This window comes from Apis laboriosa, unplaced genomic scaffold (genome assembly GCF_014066325.1).
Source record: "Apis laboriosa isolate Shangri-la unplaced genomic scaffold, ASM1406632v1 scaffold12_cov154, whole genome shotgun sequence".
Lineage (NCBI taxonomy): Eukaryota > Metazoa > Arthropoda > Insecta > Hymenoptera > Apidae > Apis > Apis laboriosa.
In genome coordinates, this window is record NW_025221207.1 from 1,434,997 (window position 1) to 1,460,579 (window position 25,583).

Consider the following 25,583-nt stretch of genomic DNA (forward strand, 5'->3'; position numbering starts at 1 on the left):
TTCTCTTTGCATATACTTATTTCTTTCCAACGAAAGTAATCCATAACTCGAAAATTTTGATCCACTAATTAACTCACAATATCGTCCCCTCGTCTCGATTCAATTCCGAACATTTCTAATTTAAAAAACTTCGCCAATAAAAAGTTATTGTAATATAATAAAAAAAAAAAACGGAGAATCAATTTCACTCATTTTTAAAATTCACAAGAACGATTTCTTCAGTGAAAAGCTGGAGAAACGTTGAAAGACAAGTAGTATTCCATCCCTAACCGATAATTCCTTCGCGCATCGATCGTCAAGACCCCCCCTCTCCCTCCCCAGACCCGAGTTACGCAACACGGGTATCGAATCTCTCCCCCTCGATTTGTCGTTATTAAATCGCAGACGGCGGAATCGATGCCGCCGCCGGCTTGATTAAATATCCACGAGCGGCTGCGTCGTCGAAGCCTTACGAAGAGCACGAGCGATGAAAAACGGCGGTCGAGGGGGAGGGGGAGTTGGTAAGTCGCGGAGATTCAACGATAAATCGCGGCGGGCGAAAATTCGTTGGTTCGGTTGAAACGATTTGCAAGTGATGGGAGAAACGCGACTACGTTGGAACGTTGGAGGAAACGTAGGGTTACTGAACAGTTTCTGGCGACGCCCGATTTACGACGAGCGTGGGCTACGTCGTCGCGGCCATCGAGAATTCATTTCGCAGATTAAAACGCCGGTGAAAACGACGGGGAAGGGAGGGACGTGCTCGGTCGAAATTTTTCAACCGCCGTTGAAAGAACGGGGAGGGGGGAGGGTTGGAAATTCGCGAGTAATGGCTTCGTGTACGGCCAATTATATTCGGTTTATATTATATTCGGTTACGTGGACGAGGACGAGGCGTGGAACCTCTCTTTTTCGTTTCGTACACAGAGAGGTACGAACGAAGTGAATACGCGACACAGAGAGAAAGAGGGAGAGAGAGAAAGAGAGAGAGCGCATCAAAGCATTGTATAAACCTCTTTTGCAGCGGTCGTATCGTGTATAAGGACTTTTCGAGACGAGCCTCTGGCTTCTCTTTGGCCCCCGCACAATGCGACGGTTTATTCCGTTTCGAGCGATTAGAGCGGAACTTGGTACAAAGGGGTTGTTCATCGTGTCAGGGAAAGTCAATTGGATATATAGGGATGTTGCGTTGGAAGAGCGGAATTTTGCGGTTCCTATAGGTGAATTAGAGGGGAATGGGTGAATTTTCGAAGAAGATTCATTCATAGATCGTAGGTTATTCTACAAACAAAGAAAGAGGTGCGATTTAAAAAAAAAAAAAAAAAGAAAAAAAGAATAAAAAGGACAAAATGTTTTTCTTTATCTGTATCGTTGTTTTCGTTGCTTTTATCCGCATTGAATCGTGCGTTAATTTGTTATAATTTATCATCGAATAAAAATATATAAATTGTTACATGCAATTCACACAAGAATAGAACAATAAAAAAAACAATGTTAAAATAAATTGCACAAAATGTGAGTGAATCAATTCTGGCAATTCTCTCTGGACGAAAATTATCACCCATCAAATTTCTCCAATCGCGTACAATACTAGCAATTCTCTCATCTCCAATTTCCTTTGAACTTCAATTGGATATATAAAAAATTTCTCGACAAATTGAACAATACCTTTTACGCAGGAGGAAAATTTTTAGGAGCAGATTTATCTGTGCTTATGGCCCCCCACTCCTCCCACGTTTCCTTATTCGCTCGCGGAATTATCATCCACGCGTGAGACACATTTTGCACACGTGCAAATCACGTATCACTAGAAGCTAGAAATGACGCGTGTCACGAGGAGAATGGGAAAAGTCGTGGGGTAAAGGGAAAAGTTCGACGTTCCATGGATGTTCAAGCGTCCACGCGGAATTGCGCGATCCCCGTAATAATCTCGTCTGCGAGCGTGACGCTTCGTTGCGACGATGTTTGCAGAATGCAGACATCTCCGCGAGATTGGGCGGTAATTGAACTCGACGAAACTTTCAGACACCAGGTTACTGGTGGAATTCGAAGGCTACTTACGACCCGCTCGAATATTTTTTAGTTTTCTCTCTCTATTCTTCAACTTTTGGCGATATTTTTAATTTTAAATTTTTAATATTTTTAACTGTAACTTGATGGAATCGAAACTCGTGATGGTTAATGAGCTTTCCAAGAGAACGATCTTCTTCCAATTCTTCCAATTTTATTATTAAAAAAAGGAAAAAAAAACAATTCGATGATATTGAATGACGTACAAATACAAATTACATAATTACACATTAAGAGGATAACATGCTCGTTAAAATAATGATTTTCAATTTTTGCAATGGCATCTACAGCAGACCGTGTCGCGTGTAACTTGATATTATCGGGAAAATTGCGCGCGTCAGTCTCCCCTTCCTCCACCTGTATCTGTATACAGTTCGATTTTCGTGACACTTCATTAATTACCGAAACACGGTCGGTCCGTTTGATTTAATTAACGGTCCACGTGGTGTCGCGTCGAAAACGCATCCGTTAATAACGCGTACGTAAATTCACCGCTTTTTAACATTTTTATGGAGGGCGCGGAATTTTCGTTCATCGCGGTAGAAAAAAGAGAAAAGAGAAAGGACACATTCGTCCGTTTATATACGCTCTCTCTCTCTCTCGATAGATAAACGTCGGGCGTTATTACATTTTTCGACTTGCACGAAATGCCTCGCGCGTAAAAATATCCCGTGGAAGCATTTAATTAAAAATATTTGCAATATATTCACCGTGAATCTTGGAAATACCCCGTACAGTATCTTTTTCTCGCCTGTTTCACTCGCGTTGATAAGATTTCTTTCCTCTTCTAATAACGTTATCTCGGGCGGTATTCATAATTTCTTTTAAAGATGATTCCACTTGTTTACCCATATCTTTGTTCAACGATATCCCTCGCGTCGCGTTAAAGAACTTTCTTCCCCTAACTAACCAATATAATTAACGCGAGAATCATAAAAAGCAAGAAGATTATTTAAAGAAAAAAAATTCAACATTAACTCTGCCTTCTTAATATAGTAAAGAAAAAAATCGTAATTATCTTTCCAACTTCTCGACGAAGCAACTATAACTATTAAAGACAACGAGAAAGATAGAAACTACTTGAACGCGAAACCCAAGATTATCCAAGCACGAAGGCCGAGGATAAAGAAATGTTGGATGAGCAGAGACGCAAATAACGAGCAGGCAGGAGGGTGGAGGATAAATTTCGCAAGAAATCGTCTCTCACTGTGAAAGTCTCGGGTTAATGCGGCCCCGCCGCCACAAAGATACGCAAACGCAGTTTTCCTGACAAGAAAAGCGTGCGGGTCCGCAGGCGTATACGATGTGCAGGCCAATAGAGAGTGCAGGCTGCCACCTCTAGGAAGCTTGGTCGCGCGGTTAGGTTGCGACTCCGGATGGGGAGTCGCAAAAGCTTTCGACCTCCTCCTTCCCTCCTTTATTCCCTCTATTTTACGTGGCGCGAGCACGCACGCACGTGCATACACACACATCTATAGGAGGAGGACACATATTCCACGCGCTAGGCGGAGGTACGTGTGGGAAGCGTTCTCGAATAAACGGGAGAGCTTCGCCCTAACTTTATGCGGCTCTTATTAAATTCCAGGGAAGGAGAATCGGTAAAGACGTCCCATTATTTCGTTTTTTACACATCTATCATCGCGACTCTTCATCACTTCGTCGAATTTTTTTGAACCGGTGCAATTTTACGAGATTTATTGTATTTTTAGATATTTAAGGTGTACACGAGAGAACGAATGTTAAAACAGACATTTGAAGTAGAGTATACACGGGGAAAGATTGAACAATAAGGAATTCATTTGACGTTTTTCGATGCTTGGAAAACTTGGAGAGTTTTTCATTTTAGAATATTATTGGTATAGAATTTACTATGATTAAGGTTATTCGAGAGATATTATGGAATGAAGGTTGATGAATGGGGACGTAGGAAGTCGCGAATCAACGAGCATGAAACGAGCAGAATTTTACGACACCGATGACAGATAGATGGTTAATAACACAAAGCTTTTGGAGCGTTCTATGTATCCCGTTATTGACAAGAGATTTTTTAATAAAACCAGTCGAATCGAATGTCGTCGAACGATGGATCGAGTCGTATATTCGACGTGTGCCAGACGAAAATTTACCGTTACCAGTTTCCTGATGCGAGGCGTTCACCAGCGATCTAATGACGTATTGGTAATTCATCGATTCGCAAGTCGTAGAAGCAACGAAAAAATCGTCAATCCTCTGATCGATCTAAACTCGTATATCGAACCACCAAAGAGAAGTTAAACTTGCTCTTGCTCATAATTAACACATCTGTCACTCGCAACGACACACGAAGCTACTGGAAATAGACACTGAACAGATGATATTTGAAAGAAACATCGAAGTTCTTTGACACAATCCTCTGATTAATTAAATTAACTCGTATATCGAACCACCAAAGAGAAGCTAATTTTCTCCTGTTCATAATTAACACATCTCGACACACGAAGCTACTGGAAATAGACACTGAACAGGTGATATTTGAAAGAAACATCGAAGTTCTTTGACACAATCATAATGAAATCTGTCGATCGCAAATCGAATTACATAGGATAACGAGATGAGCAATAAGATGTTTCATAATTTCCCTTTTTTAAATTAAATTCTTTTAAAAAAGAAGAATTTCTGATGATATTAAGAGTAATATAGTTCTGAACTTTCCCTTGAAAGAATACATTGAAAGTATAACTCAGCAATAAAATCCAAACTAATTAATTAATTAATTAATTTAATCATCAGACCGATCGAATCAAGCAAGATAAAACCGAGAAACAATATAACAAACAATTCGCACATTCCATCCCAACATTTGTCATCGAAAAAGAAATCCAAAATTACGAGGAAAAACTCTATTATGTCCAAAAAAAAAAAAAAAAAAGAAACGATAATAAACTGGAACAACGGAGAAGAGAATTTGTGGTGTGACGGTGATAAGAGATATAAAAAGAAAAAAAGAGAGAGAGAGAGAGAGAGAGAGGTGTCCAAGAAATCGCTGCCTCGGTGGGGTAGTTGGAATAATTTGGACGTTTGCATGGATGAAGGCAGTGACTCCCTCCCTCCCCCTCCTCCCCACTTTTATCTCGAGCAACCCGTTCTTCGTCGGCTTCTTCGGCAACCGTGCGAATTCATCGAGGTGTGGAGCGATCAGCGTGTTTGAAACGGCGGGAGGGGGCGAAAGTAAGGCGGTGAATAATGAATCGGAACGAGGAACGAGGCTACCTTGAATCCTTTAAGGCTGATCCCTATGAGATGTTCGAGCAAGTTATCCGGATGCCGGTTTACATGCCGGGGAGGAAAAGGGGGGATTGAAATGGTTACAACGCGTGGAACATATTGTCCTTTCTCCTTCGAGAATCTACAATTTCCTCCCTGAGGATCCTGTTTTTTTCTGATACTCCTCCGCTTCCTCCTCGTTGGAGGATCACAAGTTAATTCGATTAATCGTTTTAATCGAACTAATGTGTGCGTGAAGAGGTGATTTATCCACAAGGTAAATTTAACTTTAATTAATATAGAGAACGAAACTTCGATTTATCGATTTATCTTCTTGATAAGGAAAGTTAGCCGTTTAGCAAACGTAAGATTTGAAAATAGTGAGGCGTTGAGAATTATATGATGATGACAATTCTGACGACCGAGAGTAACAGTGATAAAAATGGAGAAAGGCGAAAGAATTCGTAAAAAAAGGGATTTTTATGGAAGAAAGTCGATCAACGACGGTCGTTAACCCGATTTCGCCATAAGTGTATGTCATCGTATTTCGGTTCAAAGTCGCACAGGATTCTGGACGAGGTAAACGTGTCGGTGGATAATTAACGTAACTCGTGTATATATCCAGTTTTCGAGCCAGTTAACGTTAATAGACAACTTGTGAGCTTGCAGAACTTTCGTAATTAGTCGACCATATATTTAATTCTTTCCCCCCTTCTCTCTATCTCTTTCTCTCACGCGCTTATCCCCGTTAATCTCGCAGTTATCACTCCTCGCGATAACGAGTCTCGGCCGCGATCATTTCGAGCGAACGTTTATCTATCTCGTTGAAATTATATACAATATCGTAAATAAATATCCGGGGAAATTTTAACGAAACCAAGCTCGATTGTTCCACGCCGATGGATAAATATTTACGCATAATATTTTCGATAATAATCAAGATTTTTAAATTGCATCCCCCGCCATGCATCTCCATTTCCATTTCCTGCAGGAATCGATAGTCTCGCGGGGATAGAGAGAGAGAGAGAGAAAAAAAAACGGCGATATTGCCTGCGAAATCAGTTTCCAGTTGTTAGAAATTTCCATCCAACGTATACGATTAATCGTTGTTCAAAAACTGCCGTCGTTCGTTCGTTCGTTCGTTCGTTCGTTCGTTCGTTCGTTCGTTTCGCATCTTTTCTCGAATTTTTTTTATTTTCTCCCGCCCTTCGTTTCAATTAGCATGCCGTGGGGGCAACAAAAAAAAAAAAAAGTTGTCCGGTTATTGCGAAAAAAGTTGAAGACGAAATCGAGGAAAACTTTTCGCGCAATTTTCGCCGCCTCGTCGAGCGATCGGGCAAAATTCGTCGCGGGCGAAGGAAAATTATTATTATTTTTCTGGAGTGGAGTACGATAGTAGATAGCCCTGGATGCGTTGGATGTTCCACTCCACAGGGAATGGGAGGGGGGAGGGAAGAGGAAAGGAGCGCGAGACCGTTCGGAATTTCGATCACGTTGCACAGAGGGAAATAAGCTTCGTCCTCTTGGGGATTTTTCTGACCCGTCGCGCACACGTCGTTGTTTGTCTTGGTGGGGAATTAAAATGGATTGCATATTCTATGAAAATTTATTATTACGAAGGGGATCTCTCATAAATATTCGAATATATATATATATATATATATATATTTGGGGATGTGTATCGATGCGATATTTTTCTTCCTCCTTTTTCGACTACTGTTCGTAAAAAGTGTTCTATGAATAAATCTGGAGAGAGTAAGATAAAATAACGATTAGGAAGATTTCAAAGGAAAAATATAGGAGACGACGAGGATGTTCGAACGGCAAACTCTTCGTCCGACTTTTCAATCTCGAATGATATTCCTTGGGTGAAAGTAGAAAGTTGAAACATACGCGAGGCTCGAAGCACGTTCCAAGCGGAACGATTTCGCGGGTTATCCTCTTACTTGTGAAGTCGAAATCCGATTTAGCCGTGCGTTTCACACCTCGCGAACGATCAGACACCTTGCTCCTGTTCAAATATCCTTGGTGAATTGACAACGTTTTGATCTTTCACACAATCGTGGGGAATCAATTCCGGTGTCAATAAATTTCAATTATTCGAGGAAACGAAAATGTGTCTGGCGGAATCGATTATGTATGCAAAGCTTTGACAATTTGTCTTTTAAAATATTTAGCTTTTGTCGAATCGAATCAGCAAGTAATTTTTCGAAATAATCATCGTTGATAATTCACCCACACAAATTTTATCTTGTTGATAAATATGCAGAAATTTTCAAATGGAAGTTAAAAAAATATTTAAGCGAATCGTGGCGTAAATTATCAAGAATCAATTTCGATTGTGAATAAAATTAAATATTTATTTAAAAGAAAGAAATTTTGCAATTCCTATATATAATAATCTTAATTTTTTGCAATTTCTCATACACCTAACTAAGTGAAATACACTTCATTTCTCTCCTATATTTTCATCTCCTATATTTTCACCACTACAATTTTATCTTAACCGATTCGCGCATAATTTTTGAACGAAATTAAATAATATTTCTCCAATCCAATGTCTGCCGATCCACTTAAAGTACGAGTACAGTTTCCTATCAAAGGAACTAAAGCTAGAAAAAAAAAAAAAAGAAAAAAGAAAAAAAAGAAAAAAAAAAAAGGAAAGCGAAAGTTAACGCGACACACAACTACGTAACATTCATCGGAGAGGAGTATCTCGGTTAAAGCACCAGGTTTCATTCGGTTGAAAATTGTCGCGAGAATGTTCGGACAGATTGCAGCCCGGTTTTGAATACCTTTGCCCGCCACCGGCAAAAGAATGGGCCGACTGGGTGGAGAAAGTGAAAGGGGGCCACGGTACAGAAAGAAAGAAGGGGTTGAAAAGAAGGGAGGAAGTGCTCGGTGTACTTTTGACGTCTGCCCCTCTCGTATGGAAGTGCTTTCGTACACCCTGCGCGGGTAAAAAACTAGTCGGCGGCAATGAAGAACGCGGAAAAAGCGGCGCGCTCGCTGCTTTCCTCTGCCGTGATTATTCCCCACCCTCCCGCTCCACCCCTCTGCTAACGCCCATCCCCCTCGTTCCGCTTTCGACCCAACAGAAATTACGTATCATCCCTTGTCGAGTCTCGCGTTCAAACGCAAATTTTCCAAGGCCTTGAACGAATTAAATGTCGTCTGCCAGAGGAGAACGTTACATCGATCGTCTTTGATTTTTGGCGAATTTTAAAAAATCGAATTGAAAGAATTTTAGGGGGTTTTTTAATGGAAGGTGTAAAAGAATGAGATCGAGACACGGATTGAGATATATTATTTCGAGTTCTGAATAATTTCTGACTCTATCTAATTTAAATACCGTCTGCTACAGGAGAACATCGATCGTTATCGATTTTTGGCAATTCGTGGCGAATTTTAAAAAATCGAATCGAAAGAATTTTAGAAGTGGAAAGTGCAAAAGGATGAGAGGCACGGATATCGAGGTAAATTATTTCGAGTTCTGAATAATTTGCAAAATCTATCCCAGTTATAAAATATTTGTCAACAGATTACTAGAATCTAATACAAAAATTTACGACAATAATTGATCCAATTTAAATACCGTCTGCTACAGGAGAACATCGATCGTTATCGATTTTTAGTAATTCGTGGCGAATTTTAAAAAATCGAATCGAAAGAATTTTAGAAGTGGAAAGTGCAAAAGGATGAGAGGCACGGATATCGAGGTAAATTATTTCGAGTTCTGAATAATTTGCAAAATCTATCCCAGTTATAAAATATTTGTCAACAGATTACTAGAATCTAATACAAAGATTTACGACAATAATTGATCTAATTTAAATACCGTCTGCTAGAGGAGAACGTTACATCGATCGTGGCGAATTTTAAAAAATCGAATCGAAAGAATTTTAGAAGTGGAAGGTGCAAAAGGATGAGAGGCTATTGAGGTATATTATATCGAGTTCTGAATAATTTGCAAAATCTATCCCAGTTATAAAATATTCGTGAACGGTGACAGGTTGCTAGAATCTAATACAAAGATTTACGGCAACAATTGACCCAATTTTATTGAAGCGTATCCGAAACGCAATCTAATCAATCAACTAAACGACAGCTACCTATACCCCGATATCGATCATGCACAAAGTCGTACGAATCGGCGTTAATACGTGTCTAAATAATTTCCGTAGCAACCGTAGGATTAATAGTTTCGAGGAACGGTCTCCATTAATTTCGATCGATCCACGTCACTCTAATCCTCTCTCTATCATTGATCCAGATTAAGAAGCAACGTTGCATACCATTAACGAGGCTAGACACTGCTACGTCTGGAGAAGGCGAATGACGTACGATCCGTGATTTGATAGTCTCCGTTCGGTAACTTTCAGCCAGTCAATCCTCAAGATTCGCTCTTCTATTCGGATTACCATATATATATATTTGCTCCTACGTGTATATATATATATGGGGTCGAGGGGTATAATGGAGTGAAGTTACCGTTCGCGGTAAATTGTCGAAGTTCGAAAACAAGCGGTAACGAGAACCGAGAAACGATGCTTTATACATATTCACGGTGTAATGAAATACGAAACTAGTTAAGAGTACGCACGCGAGCAGCTTCGAACAGAAGATGCATACGAGAGTGTGTGCATACTCCTTCGATGTTTCGTAATTAGAAAGCAACGCGCCTTGTCGGGTTCCATAGTGCCATTAGATACGTGGCATAGAAGAAGCGATCTAATCTCGGGGAAATTTGTTTCGTTTTTTTTTTCCTCTTTCTTTTTTATTTTCTTATTTATGGAACTCCTTGTCGCACTTTCTCTCGAGATTAAGCATTACAATTTACATCGAAAGACAACGAAAGCGTATAAATATACGCAAGGATGCGCGGTAAAAATCTTTTCACGTTTAATTATCAACTTTACAACCCCCTGATTTTTAATAAATCCTTTCTTCCCCCCCCCCCCTCCTCCCTTCTTTATTTGCCATATTAAACCAAATTGAAGGCAAAGAAACAAAGGAAGAAAAATTCCACATCGCCTGAATCTAAACAAACAGGCGCAGCGCGAGTACAAAGGGAGAACTACCCTCGATTTCAAAAGCTTGGCCGCAAAGTAAAGGCGAGCTCGAAATCGTTCGAAGGGAAGGCGAGAAAGGCGCTGGAGGGGTTGGAAGGTAACTCGATATATATATATAACACGAGTATAACACGAGTTCTCGCGCGTTTCTTTTTGCTCGAGGGGATGATTCGAGGCAAGGTGTGTCTATCGTCGACGGTGCGCAACCCTCGTGCGAGTAGAAGGAAAGACTCGCGATTACCATGCAACATACACTTGCTTTTCTTCTTTCTTTCGCGGATTGTGTTCGAAATTGGTTTCGTCGTCACCAATCGGTAAAATGGTATACACGCGAGGAGGCTCTCGACGCTTCCAACCGTATCTTCGCGAACGAGAAATTCTTATTTAAATATTTGTGAACGTGTCGAAGTCGTCAGAAACTCAGCCCGTTGCGCGAAATTCTATTCGCACGAATTATGCCGCCTCGTGAAACGCGATGCGTGTGTTTCAACGCTTGGTGACGATACAATTTTTTCTCTCTCTTTTTTTTTTCCGCTCGAAGTGAATAAGCTTCGCTCGAGAGTTTGGTTTTTATTTACTTTGGTATTTACCTTTTTTTCACGGTTTGGAGTAGTGGTTACACACTTAAGCGGTGTGTAAATTGGGGTGAATGGGAATTTCTTTGTCGAGTGTTTGTAGGGTACTTGTAGGGTAGAAATTTTTTGGCCATTTACGACGCTTTCGAAAATTTTCAGTCGACAAATTATCGTAATTTGAGATAATCTAAACCTTCTTTTGTTTTTTAAAATTATTAATCATCTTCATTTCAATTCTTTCGCGAAGGGGAAAACAAATTTAATTACAACGTATTAAAAATTCATATGAAAACCGTGTTACAACAAAGGATTACGAGAAGATGAAATATTCAATTTTCCTTTTCATCGTGTTAAGGAAAAATTCAAATTCATTCTCTCGTTAATGTAAAAAAGTTGAAACGAGGTGAAACGAGGGAGGGGCACAAAAGAAAAGTATTTTATATATTTTATATGTACTCACTTCTCGGGCAGAAGTACAGCAGTGAAGTTAATCGCGATGGACATCCGGGGACCGGAAGTAATTGAGTAGAGGCACCGAATGTTGGGTGGATATAGGCCAGGATATCCGGGGCTGGCCAACACGCATCCATCCAGGCAATCGGTGTCCTTGTAAACCCAGTCGCATTCTGAAAGTGCAGGAAAACGAGCCTTTATTAAACGTTTAACAAACGTTTCAAGGTAAATCTTCCAGGATTTATATCCGCAAGGATCGGTATACGTGTAAATTTAACAGCATACTAATTCAAATGCACAAACGAATGCATATCTTATTCACATTTCACGTCCGTCAAACGTTTCCTTCCTCCTTTACTTTGTTTACGCGAGTTCACTAAATCCATTAAGCACCCTACGTTGCTTTAACGCAACGTAATTTTCTTTGAAATACTTTTCATTCAATCTACCTTATTTAATTTCGTTTTCCAACATTTTTTAGAAAAAGGAAATCTCAAGGATTTGCTTAATACATTTTTTTTTCCTCTGGTCATTTCTTCTCTTCTCCAGATCCTTCCTTTTTTACTTTATACCGGAGGAAGGGAGAAGGAAATTTAAAAGAAATTTCTCGTTAAATTAACAGAGATTGGAAGAGTAGTCTCAACATTTATAGCGCCATAATAAACTTTATTCTTTTTTTTTTTTTTTTTTAGATCGTACAAATTATCTTCTTCAACACTCCACAAATAATAGAAATTTTCCAAATAATTTCCAACCTCCGTGTTCCCATTTACGTTTGTCTGTCACGACAATATCGCGATAAGCACGCGACTCAAAATTATTTCTACAATTTCTTTCTTCACGCGAACTTCGTTTCGAGACGAAATTTTCGGGACGGATAAAAAGGCGCGCCAGACATTCAATTAAAATTCGCGAAACACGGCTAGAAACAGGGTCGCGGGGTATTCGCTGTAAATTTCCCCGTATGCCAATATCAGTTCGCGATTTAATCGCGCGTCGCCTCGCCCCCTCCCCTCCCCTCCCAAACACACAACGCGCGCGAACGTTAGTGGAAAGTTATGGAGGGGGGGGTGGGCGCAGTTGGACGGCCATCGATGGGTTCAAGTGCGGCACCGATGATTGAGGAAAAACGAAGAGGCCGCGTGAAAAACGGGTCTCGATCGTCGAATCCCAGATATCGAAAACGTGAGCGTGATACCGCGCGTGGAGAAAGAAAAAAAAAAAAAAAAAAATTTCGACCTCGCCTCTTTACTCTTTCACGATAAAAATACTAAATTCGCTTCTTTGTTAAACTCGCTCGAATTCTAACCGTGCGTGTAACAACGACTTTTTTTTCACCATTCGTATGCGAAGTGTACTCTTTCGAAGTTTAAGCTTTTTCTAGATTATTGGTTATTCTCTCTGGGTCTTAGATCTGAAAAATTTTCGAAAAACATTCGCGAAACATTCCGTTCGATGTTTGAAAATGTATGTATGTTTAAGTTCGATTTGCGTTATACCGCTTTTTTTAGAAACAATTTTCGTTATCGACCACTTGATCGTTTCGTTATTCAAACGAATTGCTTTTTTTCTTTAAATATAATTTATTAGTATATAATCGCGAATAATCACGATGTCAGAGAATGACATAAGCGCGAGCAAATTTAAGAGTTATTTTCGAGCGACGTTCGTGGACGTACACGTTAGCAGGGAAGAGGAACAGCGTCGGGATGGTAAAACAAATATTGTCTAACAAGCAAACCGTGTAACTGGGCGTAGTACGAATATTTACGAATCGGCGCCACATCCAGCAGCCTTTTTTTTCTCTCTCTCTCTCTCTGTCTGTCTGTCTCTCTGTCTCTGTCTCTCTCACGGATAGGGATACGGACGAGCGTTCATAATCTCGTGTACAAACCAAGTTGGAAACGGGATACAGTGTGTGTATATAATTCCATATACGAGCATGTTTTCCGAATCGAAATTTTCAAAAATTCACATCGGCGTTGAACGCGTCGAGTTTATCGTGCTAATTGTTAACGTTAAAATTAAATAAATTCGATACATTTGTAATTAGCGTCGCGATAAAATTGATACACGATTAATGAACGTATAATATATCGATGGAATACAAACATTGGAAACGTTAACTTTTCACTCGTCGTAAAATATACTAAAATAATATATATTGAAATCTCGTGGTAGTAAAAATCATCGATCTTAATTAAAATTATATCAGCTATATATATATATATACACACGTGTTACGCGTATAAATTAAAAATTCTTCCACTTACGTCAACGTATCAAGAAACGATGTATCTTTTATTATTGGATACGATAAGAGCAAGATATATGTACACAGACACAATCTCTTGTCAGGTCGAATTAGAAATCTCTTATATAAGACGATATTTTCTTCTGCAGCCGCCTTTTTCGCCCTTCTTTCGTAGAATTTTTACGGGTATATCGTTGTCACGCTTCGTTGTTCCTTCTTTTTTTTTTCTCTCTTTTTTTATTTAGTTTTATATATCCGGAGGATGCAATTGTCATAATGGGTGGACCCATTAGAGATGGGACGCGTCGCGAGCCCACGAGGGCGCAAGCATCTCTGAATTTATATAATGCTTCCCGTCTCGAGGATTCTTTTTTTCTTCCTCCTTTTTTTTTTTCCTTCCCTCCTCCCCCGTCCTGTCCTTTAGCATATTTTTTTCACGCTCTCGAGTCCACCCTCTCCCGGCTTCCTGCACCGAATCTCGTCTCCCTTTTCTTTTTCCACCTAATTGTTCGCGTCCGAAGGCGCTTAATTCCATCCCCCTTTCTTTGTTTTTCTCCTCGAGAACCGTTTCCTTTTTTTCCTTTTTCCCCTCCTCCCCATTTCCTTTGTTCTCGCCGCGGAACACGTCGCCGCAATTAAATGGAATTTCCACGTTTATCTTTGAGGCCCTCGCACCCCTCAACGTCGCGAAAATCGTCGAAAACATCGGTCGATCCATCGGCCGGAAATTTAAAACACATCCCGGCTCCGGTAATTTCATGCCGGTGTTATTCATTTCCCTTCCATTCCGATAATGTTATCGTAACGTTACGTACGATATCCGCGTTCACGTTTCGATCTCTTATTTTCTATTATCTATGCGATAAGCGCAAGTTTGAGTGCAACATTAACGGAGGAAGGAAGGAAAAACTGGGCCGAATCCTCGTTGTTGGGCGAAAATGTTTCAATTAAAAGTATCGGTGTCGATTCGTTTGCAGCACGGAACAAGGCAATTTCCGCGGCGAAAGTGTCGCGCGAAAGTTGGGCAACTTCGTTTTCAAGAAAGTGGAGGAGGAGGAGCAGAGTGCATAAAACGAGAACACTGGGGAAATATTTTCAGAGAGAGAGAGAGAGAGAGAGAGAAAGAGAGAAGAGTTTGAATTGAATTTCGAAATGAAATTTCTGAGTGTAAAAATTTTTTCACAAGGATACGTATCCGTTTATTAAATTCGAAAGAATCTATTTATCTCTTTTCAAAATGCGCTCTAAGTATCAAGTATCAAAAGAAACGAACAATCCTTTTATCTCGCTTGCGAAAGATAAAAACCCTGGCGAGGAGGGGAAGATTAAAGGGATAAATCTGCGTTAAAGCAGCTTTTAAATAGACTTTCATATATTATTTTTTTTTTCTTCTTTTCTTTTTTGGAACGAGGGCCTTAAAAGGACGTAAATAGCATTTTTTCGAGTCAATAATTTAAATCCGAGATCACGCCTGCGTCTGACACCTATTGTTGACTTTTACTTAAAAATCTAAATTTTTTTTTTTTTTTTTTTTTTTTTTTTTTTTTTTTTTTTTTGTTTGAAGAACACAGAGAACACGTAACGCAGAATAAATGACAAGATTTTTAATTTGAAAAATTGATGAAGAGTCGTAACAAAATTTTCCGGCTATAAAAGCACGGATTTCACGTTTCCCATCTGAGGAAAAAAATTCACTTGCATCGCGTTTCCGTTGAATTCTTCGTTTATAAATACTATATATCGACATTTGTAAAAAATATATACATATATATGTATATAAAAAAAAGAAAAAAAAGGAGAAAAAACTCTATATGAAAAATGGTGGGAAAAAAAGTGAAACTAATAATAGAAAAAAAAAAAAAAAAAAAAGAAAATAAAAGACACTCACGTTTCGTTGCCGCAAACAAATCAGTATGATTGAATGAAGTCAATTTACTTCGGTGCATCGCGATTTCCTCTCTCTCGCCTCCCGCACACTTTTTTCTTTTTTTTTGTTTTTTCCAATTCGAACGCTTTTCTCGTTTCACCCACGTTTCACGTGCGACCTGTAACCGGTATATATATATATATATATATATACAGCTTGCACAACCGGCGTTTTTGATTTCGCCTACTTTGCAAACGTTTGCCAGGTCATCCGGAAGACAGAATGTAAACCGAATGTATACATCGAATCTGTGCATGTTGTGTACGCCTATATACATATATTCGAGCGAGTTTTTTATCCCCAACCACCCAACTCATAGCTGCACGCTTTTGTTGGCGTGCAAACAGTTCGATGGCGAAAAGATCGAAGTTTATTTTATTGTTATTTTTTTTTTTTCCTCCCCCAACGAGTCATATTTACCGTAACGTATCGTGATATTGCAAATAGACTGCGTCGATCGATATTCAATGTCGTTCCGTCTAATGATGTTTGAAGAAAATTACCATTGAAACGGGGAAAAAAAAACAAATTTTTTTTTAAATTGCATTTTTATCTTTTGAATATTCATACGTGAGTTTATTGCTTGAAAATATAAAAAAGATATACACTCAGTTTAAAAGACACGTGTTTAAAGAATTTGAAAGTTCTCGAGTTCGAAAAGTGATTAATTATTTGAAAATAATTCTTCTTATTACCTTAGAATTTATTCTAATAGTTTATTTTTTATTCCAATTTTTTTATACCACAGGAAAGTGTATCGCAGTCAAACTCGAAGGGGAGGCTGCTGGAAATGAAATTTGACAAATATCACGACGTGGCACAACCTTTCAGAGAAGGAGAAAGAAAGGAAGTGGCAAGGCATTTATGCAGCAGCTTGTCGAAGAATCGCGTGTTGCTGGAGAAATATATTTCCCAGCCTGACTCTGGAAGAGGTAGCGTGAATGTGATAGCTGTAGAATGTTCTTGAGACGAAGTTATGGTCCGCTTAAGAAAGCAATAAACCATATATTTTTCCATATCCTATTTCTATGAAGCGCGATTTGTGTTACTTCAACATCCTTCCCCATAAACTTTCTCCTTCCGATACATTTTTCGCGATACGTTTTCGCTTATAAAATATTTATTAATTCTATTTTCTTACTCTCCGTTTCCATTCCTCTTTTATGAAAAACTATACCATCACTGTAGAAGTAGAATAGATCTTCATCGAACGAGTGAAAACATATTTCTCTCAATAGACTTTTTTCTTTTCTTTAATAGATTTGTTTTTTTTCACTCTTTCGAGAAAAAAATCACACATTCGGACGGGGAGAAATGTCCAAGCAACCGGTTTAGATATATCCATTGTCTGGCACAGACAAATCACCACAGCGAGAGGATCGCATACGTAAACACTCACGATTGATCTGTTTGTCAATCGGTGGACGGTTCGTTTTTTTTCTTCCGATTACTTTACACGTTTCTCACGTTTCTCTGATACCTCAGAGTATCAGAGTAGAAATATCACTTTCGCTCCGATCTTCCTCCTTTTGGATGATTCCTTCCTTCTTCCCGAGGATTAAACCGAAAGAAGCGAGTTGAAGACAAGTGGAAGGCAAAAAACCTGTGACAAGTGGCGAAATCGAATCGATTGATCCGTCAAGCGACATTTCCCTTCATTCTTCCTTTCCCTTTTACCCCCTTCGTTCTCGCCTGGACAGTCTCTTTTTCCCTTCTCCACCCTCCACCCACATCCAAACCTCAATAAAGCCATCCACCGCACGACGGTTGCCGAAAAAAAAAAGAAAGAAAGAAAGAGAAGGAAGGAAGAAAAGAGGAAGAAGGGGGGTGAATTCATCCGATGGGCGGAGTCACGTCTACGTCCGGAATCGTACGTCTCGCGCATATGGAAGGGACCAAGCTTTCTCCCAGGGATAATCGAGAATCGTTGTCGTCTCTCGTTATACGTGGACCAACATTCCCTTACTACGCGAGGGTAGAAAGAGGAAAGAGAGGGAGGAAAGAGCTTTCTTCCCTCTCAGACCATCGCCGCTTTTACCACCGCGAAACGGATTCATCCAGGTCTCTCCATCCCTCTTATTGCTACTCTGTCACCGCTAAAACGACCGGGTCTACTTTCCACGTTCCCGTTCATTCCACGGACGACGCTTCTCCCATCGATACAAACCCTGGGACGGCATGCCGGGTTGTAAAGGAAACCTTAAATCCACTCCTTGGAAACGTATGACGGGAAATAGCTCGATGCACACGTGCATCGTCCGCGCGAATAATACACGCCGGTTCAGCCTCCATTTTATCGGTACTTTTTCTTCTTCTTCTTCTTCTTCTTCTTCTTCTTCTTCCACTTCTTCTTTTTCTTTTTCTCGTGCCTGCGCTTCGAGAGATATCCATTGATGGGGCAGCTTCTTTATTCCTCGAGAGGAGAAATTATCGTTGATATTTCTCGTTTTTTTCTCTTTTTTTTTGTTGTGTACAACGGGAGGGAGAATGGATAGAAGATTTCCAGGATAGGGAACGAGAAGGGAAGGAATTTTTCGAGTTTCGAGAAAAATTAAAATTCATTTTTTTTTTCTTACGAATTATTCTTATAATTCATCGAATAGTAATTCGTAATCTGCAACTAATCGTCGCGGAATTACTTTTTAAATTTGAACTCGCTGATTAATTTACAATTCGTAATTTGCGAGTAATAGAGATTTAACAACGATCGAACAATTGGACGATTGGAAATTCGTATGAATTTTACTCCAATTACCACTATATCGCGTTTTTCAACCCTTTTCTCTTAAATGAACTCGATCCTCTTTTCTTTTTTTTACGTTCAATACGACCAACATCGAATTAAGCTTCTTCCGCCGAGGATCGACCCCGCACCCCTTCGTCGAAGGCTATTTCGTCGCGGAATGGACGCACATTCGTCACGCTGTTCCCGGGAAATAGGGTGTCGTATAAAAAAGAAAAAAAAAAGGTGAACGAGGACGTCGTAAAAATGTGACATCGATGTAACCAGGAAGTCGCAATATATACATATATATATATATATATATATATATATACTCCCTTCTCCTCCTCTTCCTTTTTCTCCCATCCTTTTCTTTTTTTCATCATTTTTTTAACCACGTCAAACGATTCTTTTTTTCTCTCCCCTCTCACATCATTTTTTAATCGCGTCAAACGAGATCCCCTCCCCGCTTTCATCACTTTGATTTCGCGGAGGGAAGGAGGGGAAGGTTCAATCGAACGCGGTGTTAATAATCTGTCCTGTATCGATCGAACGATGCCGGGTGGCGTAAGGCTCAATTTCGGTCTCCATAAATTATTCATTGTTCCCGTAGCCGTGGCGCGATGCGCCATGCAAGTAATACGTACACAACACGCACAGAAGATTAATTGGCTGTCGGGAATCCTTCGATTAAAATCACGTATCGTAACTTCTAAGACTACTTTGTCGTTTACTATCCGTCGTTTTACCCAGATATTTATTCAACCACTTATGCGGGGGATCGTTGATCGAATTTATATTTCTAATTAAATTCGTTGAAAATTGTAATTTTCACTTCAACCACGATGATATGTTTATATCGAATATACGTAATCGAGGCTTCTTAGATTTTTGTTTATTATCATTGCGGGAAGATTAAGCGATACGTTGAACACCTGGTGTCTGGAGATAAGGTCTCTCGACAAAATTCGTCGTAACGAGCAATTCCAGTTATTATTATTATACAGGCTCCGCGAATGCGAAACGCCGCGGTTGCGGAATTTACGTTAATGCGTTTGGTGAGTGTTGCACACGGGGAAGCATTATCTAATTACAGTCATTCGCGCGGCAATGGGTGCGTTTCCAAAATATTCCTGTCAATTTAGGAACGCGCAATTTCGTTCGCATCGATATTCAAACAGGCAGCCAAGTATTAATAAAAAGATCGCTTTATATATGTATCTTCCTCTCCCCCCTCTCCAATTTTTCTCGATGATATAAAAACACGGCTGTTTAAAAGATTCATTTCAATGGTCTCGATGGATCAATTTTACCCATTGAACACGCTCGTTCAACGTTTGATCGTATATTGCTTTCCCCCCCCCCCTTTTCATATTATTTACACATCTATAGTTGAAAAATTCGAAATTCCATTACTGTTGCAAAAAAAAAAAAAGGAAAAAAAGGAAACAAAAAAGAATTCTAATTTTCTCATGAAATTACAACACCGAAACGTTAAAATTTTATGCAAATCAACCGATTAGAATTGCAAACGAAATGTTACGTTATTTCAATTTAATGGGTAAAACACCCTTTCGCTTCACACCTATGTAAATTTTCCGTTCCGTAAATGACAAATACAAACGATAATGTTTTTCACCGATGATAACCCATTAAAACGTCGTATTAAGAAAGTTGGCGCAACGAATGGTGGTATCCGACGAGGGGGTAGGGTACAGTCGTTAACGCTTCCGGGCTCGATCAGTCTAAATTCTCCACGGATCCTAAACTGTCTTTATTCGGTTAAGCCCGGACGGTGGCGCACTTAAGCTCGCATAATTTTCGTTCTAACTAGGCAGAAATTACGCCTCTTCTCTGTTTGCGCAAGGAAATTCGTGCATCCCCTCCAACCACCCCCTATCGCTCCCTATCCTCGAACCCCCTCCCCCCCTTGCCGAGTAGTATCTACGACCTCGTTCCTTTCCTCGACCGTTTCGGAATTAACGTCGAGTGCAAAGGTTCCACGGACACCGAGGGCACTCGAGAGAGCCGTGCCTTCCTCACATTTTCTCCCCGGATTTCAACGGTGGAAAAAGAATACCCTTGCCGAGAGACGCCTCTGTCAAGGAAACCTTCCTCCTCGCTCGATGTGAATCTTGGATCTCTGCAGGGCAAGATGGAAGATAGTGGTACGTACAATTTTACGATTCGCGATAAGCGAATGGCCCGCGTTCGAATTCTAAAATTGGACCCTTTCTTTCCTTCTTTCTTTCTTTCTTTCCTTCTTTCTTTCTTTCCTTTTTTCTTTCTTTCTTTAATTCTTCGCTCGAGTCGAACGGGCAAAGATGGAACTCGACGAGAGTACTTCCATAGTACAGACGATCTGCATTTCCTAGAATTGGATTCTTTTTCTTTCCCCCCCCCCCCTTTCTCTTTCACCTCTTCGAATTCCTTCTTCGAGATACGAGTTTCTCCCTTCGACGAGTTTTCCCCAGTTTGATTTCCGGCCTGGCCTCGATCGCCGCCGTTTAATTTCCACCAGGCCAGGTAGGATTGGTTTTGCGCGAAAGTTCGGTCGGGACAGGGTTGAAAATCGATGAGTTGAGCGCGTTTGAACCGCAGCTTTCTACCTATTACCGGCGAAAATGAACTCGCTAATGATACAATCGCATAATATCCTGCAGCTAGATAAAGTTATCGGTATAACGAACCCCGTGCGCCACTCCCTCCCTCCTGCTGGATCAATGTTTGATCCAGCCAGCCAGGACAGTTTGGCGTTACTTCGTTCGATCAACCCTCGATATCGCTTCCGACGAGACGAATTTACCTATCGCCGTAATTCCGACGAATGTTGCTCTTCTCGATCGACTTATAATTTCGCGGCCCGAGTTTGCGTCATGATCATTAGAGACGTGTGGAGAGGATGGTCCAATTGGATAGATGGAAAGTTTCTCGAAATTTTCTCGAAATATCGAGTTGAAATTTAATCGTTTAATTTGTGTTTAAAATTATTTTAGTATTTTCGTGATATATTTATTATTTAATTTTGCTATGAAGTAATTAGTCGAGATTGATTAGTTATTTCCAAATATTATATATATATTGGATTGAAACGAACTATTCTAACGATATATTTTATATAACAATATCGCAATTGTTAAAAATTTGAAGCAATGTACCTATTAATCCTACCTATTAATCCAAATATCTATTTACTTTGTACATTAACAATCAAGAAATATTACGCAACAATGGAAGAGCAGATTGTTCAATATATCGTATAAATAGTGGAAGTAGATAGAGAAGGAAAGAAAAGAGAGAGAGAGAGAGAGAGAGAGGAGTATTCACTTACCGGTGTTGTTCTTCGGTTCTCCCCCTCTTACCGGCCAACCAACGGACACGCTCGCCTTCGACGAGAAACTGAAGTACGCGAGGAATTGGGACCTCGTCGTGCTCTCGTTTATCCTGTAGCAAAACATAAATACTTACTCACCTCGGTTCACGGAATTCTGCGCGTCGAAGCAATAAGAGGAAACCGTGATAAATATTATGAGCCGAGTTATTCCTCTGTATTTACGCTTGATACTCACGGCATACGCTGGGGAAATTTACGAATTCTTCGTGAATGATGCAGAAGGAGGCGGCGGCCGGCCGTGGAACAATGGCCGTGAAACAATTTTTTACCGATTCGCGTGCACTCGTTCCTTTTTTGAAACGCGTGGAATTTTCACGAGGATAAAAAATAAATTAGAAAAATATATATATATATATATAACGTAGATTTTGTTGAAAAATATTTAAAATAAAAATAAGAATTTTTGAACAGTCGCGTTACAACTCGGTTCATCGTCAAATTTCAAATACTACTTGTTCGACCACACTCGAGTGGTGGGCTGCTATCCACGGTCGGCTCGAGCCTACGAATTTGCAATTTGTACTGAGGAGGGGAGAGGAGGAAATGTGCTTAACCTTATTACGGTTAATACACTTGCGCTTTTGAAACGGTACTCCGTTTGTAACCGGTTGCACGAGAGAATAATTCTACGAAATGAAAAAGTAAGTTGAAAAAAAAAAAAAAAAGTAGTTTAAATGAAATATATTTTTCTACGAGACGAGAAAATTAGCTTTATGTATCTGATATATAACTCTCGACTTACATTTTATTATTCTATAATTGAAAAAAATTTAATTTCACTGAAATCCGATACGAAAAACATAATTCCATATGTGTGTATATATAGAATGGGAATCAAATTTTCAACAATTTTCTAAAATAATAAAATTTATTCTTTCGTCGCGAATATTTCGTATCATTGCGTGTCTATATTATTCGAAAAATAAAACAAATGCAAATAGCAGTAGTATTAATACATATATATTTTTTAAATATTAGGATAAAACATATAAACAAAATCATATTTCATAAACTTCAAAATTAAGTTTCACTTCATGCACAAGTTTTCAATATACTTTCTCACGTAATAATAAAAAACTTTTCCTCTATCAATTACAAAATACTGTGTGTAATAACAAACAAAAAATTATTAAAAAAAAAAAAATACCACGCAAGTGATCGAAACGCAAGATATAGTTGAAAAAACGAGTCGTTGTATTACGCCCACAACGAGATAGAGATAGATTTATTCCGTGGACGCAGATCGAAATCGAAAAGGAGAGAAACGAGAGTAGGTATCGGCGCGTTATTATTATACAGGGGAAACATCAAGTGGCACGTTGGAAGAGTGGATCGAACCTTTCGATCGAAAACTTTGAAGCGAGGAGTTGCATATACACGCGGGAGAGAAGAAAGTTCGCGCGACGATCGGCGACGATGACGGCGAGGAGATGGTCGTAACATGCATCTTCGCGTCGAAAGAATCGTGTTGTCGGAAAAGAAGAGAAGGGACGAGAGAGAAGAAAAAGAAAGAAAGAAAGAAAGAAAGAAAGAAAGAAAGAAAGAAAGGAGAAAAGAGAAGCGAGCGGATCGTGGATGTTTCTTCGAGATTGGTCGAACGTCGATCCTTGGATATCGGGGGGATGATTGTTCGTCGTGTTGGAGAGCTGTTTAGAAAGCAAGCACGTCCGAGTCCTTCGTCGAATGGACGAGAATCGATATCTGGACCATCTCTCGTCGAAAGAAAAGAACTTTCAACAGGACAAGATCTGTGTCCTACATATATATAAAAAAGAAAAAAAGAAAAAAAGAATTTATCGCTCGAGAGGATGGCCTTTGCGCTTCCGACGTTCTCCTTACATTTTTTTCTTTTAATTAAACCGATGCGTTGTCCGCCAGTTTCCTATATTTTTGAACATAGTATGACGCTCGAAAAGTTAGAAACATCGATTTTTCAATGTTTTAATTTATTTTTATGGGAGAGTACGATTATTTATCGGTAAAAACGGAAAAGAAAAACGCGACAGAAAGAATCTTTAAGATTCTAAAAATGGTATATTCGAAATTCATGCAGGAATCTTCGAACCGAATTAACTTTGGTTAAGAGATATCTCTATCTCTTCCGTGCCTCTGCTCGCCAATTCCCCTGTCGAAACCCTTCGAGACGCGAATATATTTATGGATTTATATCCGATAACGTATATTAACATATTTATTACATATATGACCCACATATGATCCGTGAATAGAATGTAATAAATACGTTTGATAAATTTCTCCAAAATTTAACTACATTTTTTCCTCACCAACCATAATGGAAAACATCTCTCTCATCGTCGTAGACTTTTCGTCAATCGAAACAAATTACTTAATTTATATTTATACTTAATTATGGACGTATTAAGTAATTTACATCCGCATAATTCTTAAAAAAAGAAACACGTGGACGCGCGATATAAGGACGCGTAGAAGAAACTGAAGAAGATTTTACCGGGCAAATTTAATAGACACGAAGCGATAGGGCGTTGCACGAAACGGTAGAAAACGACGAGAAGGGGATATTGGCGGCAGAAGGTTTGAACAGGGCGATATTGGCGGCACGAGGCACCAGTCTGATGACTCTTGTGCCTTGAGACTCGACACCGAGTACCCGGGGGATTTAACGCCAGAAACTGGTTATCTCGGATCGTGAAACGCGATAGAAACTATCCTATCCTCGGGACGGTGATACCAAAGTTGACTACTTTTGGGTCGTCGAGTCGGCCAGTGATAACCAGTCCCCTCGATCATGATAACTCGTTGAATCGTGTTTTTGACATGTTAATGACGATGCACCGAGACGTGGCATGTCTCTTGCATCGTCTCTGATCACATCGAGCTCGTGCTCCAACTCGTAGCTTTCATCTTGCGCATTCGTGAGACCACGATTCACGACCTGGAATGATATTAATCGATTGTCGATATTCACGCGTAAATTCTGTTATAGAACAATATGATAAGTCGATGTAACATGATATTTCATTATTACGCGCACGATCGATTTCGAATTCCACTTCTTCCTTCCTTTATCTCGTCAAACTTGTTTCAATTCACCTCAACTTCGTTCTCTTAACACCGGTAATACAAGTCGTAATTGGGAGACCGGCTCTCGTGTACTTGTGTACGTAACGTCCCCGTGACCGATTTGGCAATAAAGGAATCGACCAGAATATCGAAGCAAGAAAGTTGGATTTCGCAAGATTCGAAACGCGGCCAGAGGAGAGACAACGAGGCCGAGATTCCGGGTGCCACTGTCCACTCCGATGTTTCTCTAATTGGATCGCTCTTGGGTTAGGTTAGCTCTACTCGGATACAACCGAGTGGCGGGAAGCACGGGTTACTCGGCCCACTCGTAACTCCTAAATTCTATTTGCTTACGATAAATCCCTCCTTTCGTTCCCTCGTCCCTCTTCGCCAACCGTGAGAATTTGATTAACTGCACAATCCACCTTCTGGCGACACCTCCTCTCCATCCAATCCCCAACATTCCAAAGTTTTCCCCCGGTTTCTTGGCAAGATTTCCACCCTCGATTCCACCCTCATCGCATATTTTCATTTTCATTACAATTGTGAAATGCTTTGTGATCGCGAACAATATTCCAATTTCGTTGGAAATTGCATCGATGTTATTTTTTTTTTTGACTTTGAAACTTTTCGATTCTCGATTTGGAAATCGAGGAGAGATCAAGGATATTTATGGGGAAGGGGTGGGTGGTTTTCAAGCCATAAAAAGGGAAGAGAAGATAGGGAGAGATGGAGGAAAAAGTGGAATCGATCGCGACACGTGTGCGCGAAAAATCTGTCGAAGCTGTCGCGGCAATAGGAGGAAGTTAGGGGGGAGGAAGGAGGGCTCTCTCTTGTTAACATCGAAAGGGC

The 25,583-nt window shown here is 39.8% G+C and overlaps 1 protein-coding gene across 1 annotated transcript in view; it reads right to left on the minus strand.

The window, feature by feature from the left end:
- Positions 1-25,583, minus strand: part of LOC122720620 — a 195,369-nt gene that overhangs the window by 63,378 nt on the left and 106,408 nt on the right. The window contains exons 5-6 of the mRNA XM_043947417.1: positions 21,627-21,739; positions 11,400-11,565 (exon numbers count right to left, since the gene is read on the minus strand). Of these exons, the coding sequence (XP_043803352.1) occupies positions 11,400-11,565; positions 21,627-21,739 (279 nt within the window). The remainder of the gene's footprint in view (positions 1-11,399; positions 11,566-21,626; positions 21,740-25,583) is intronic.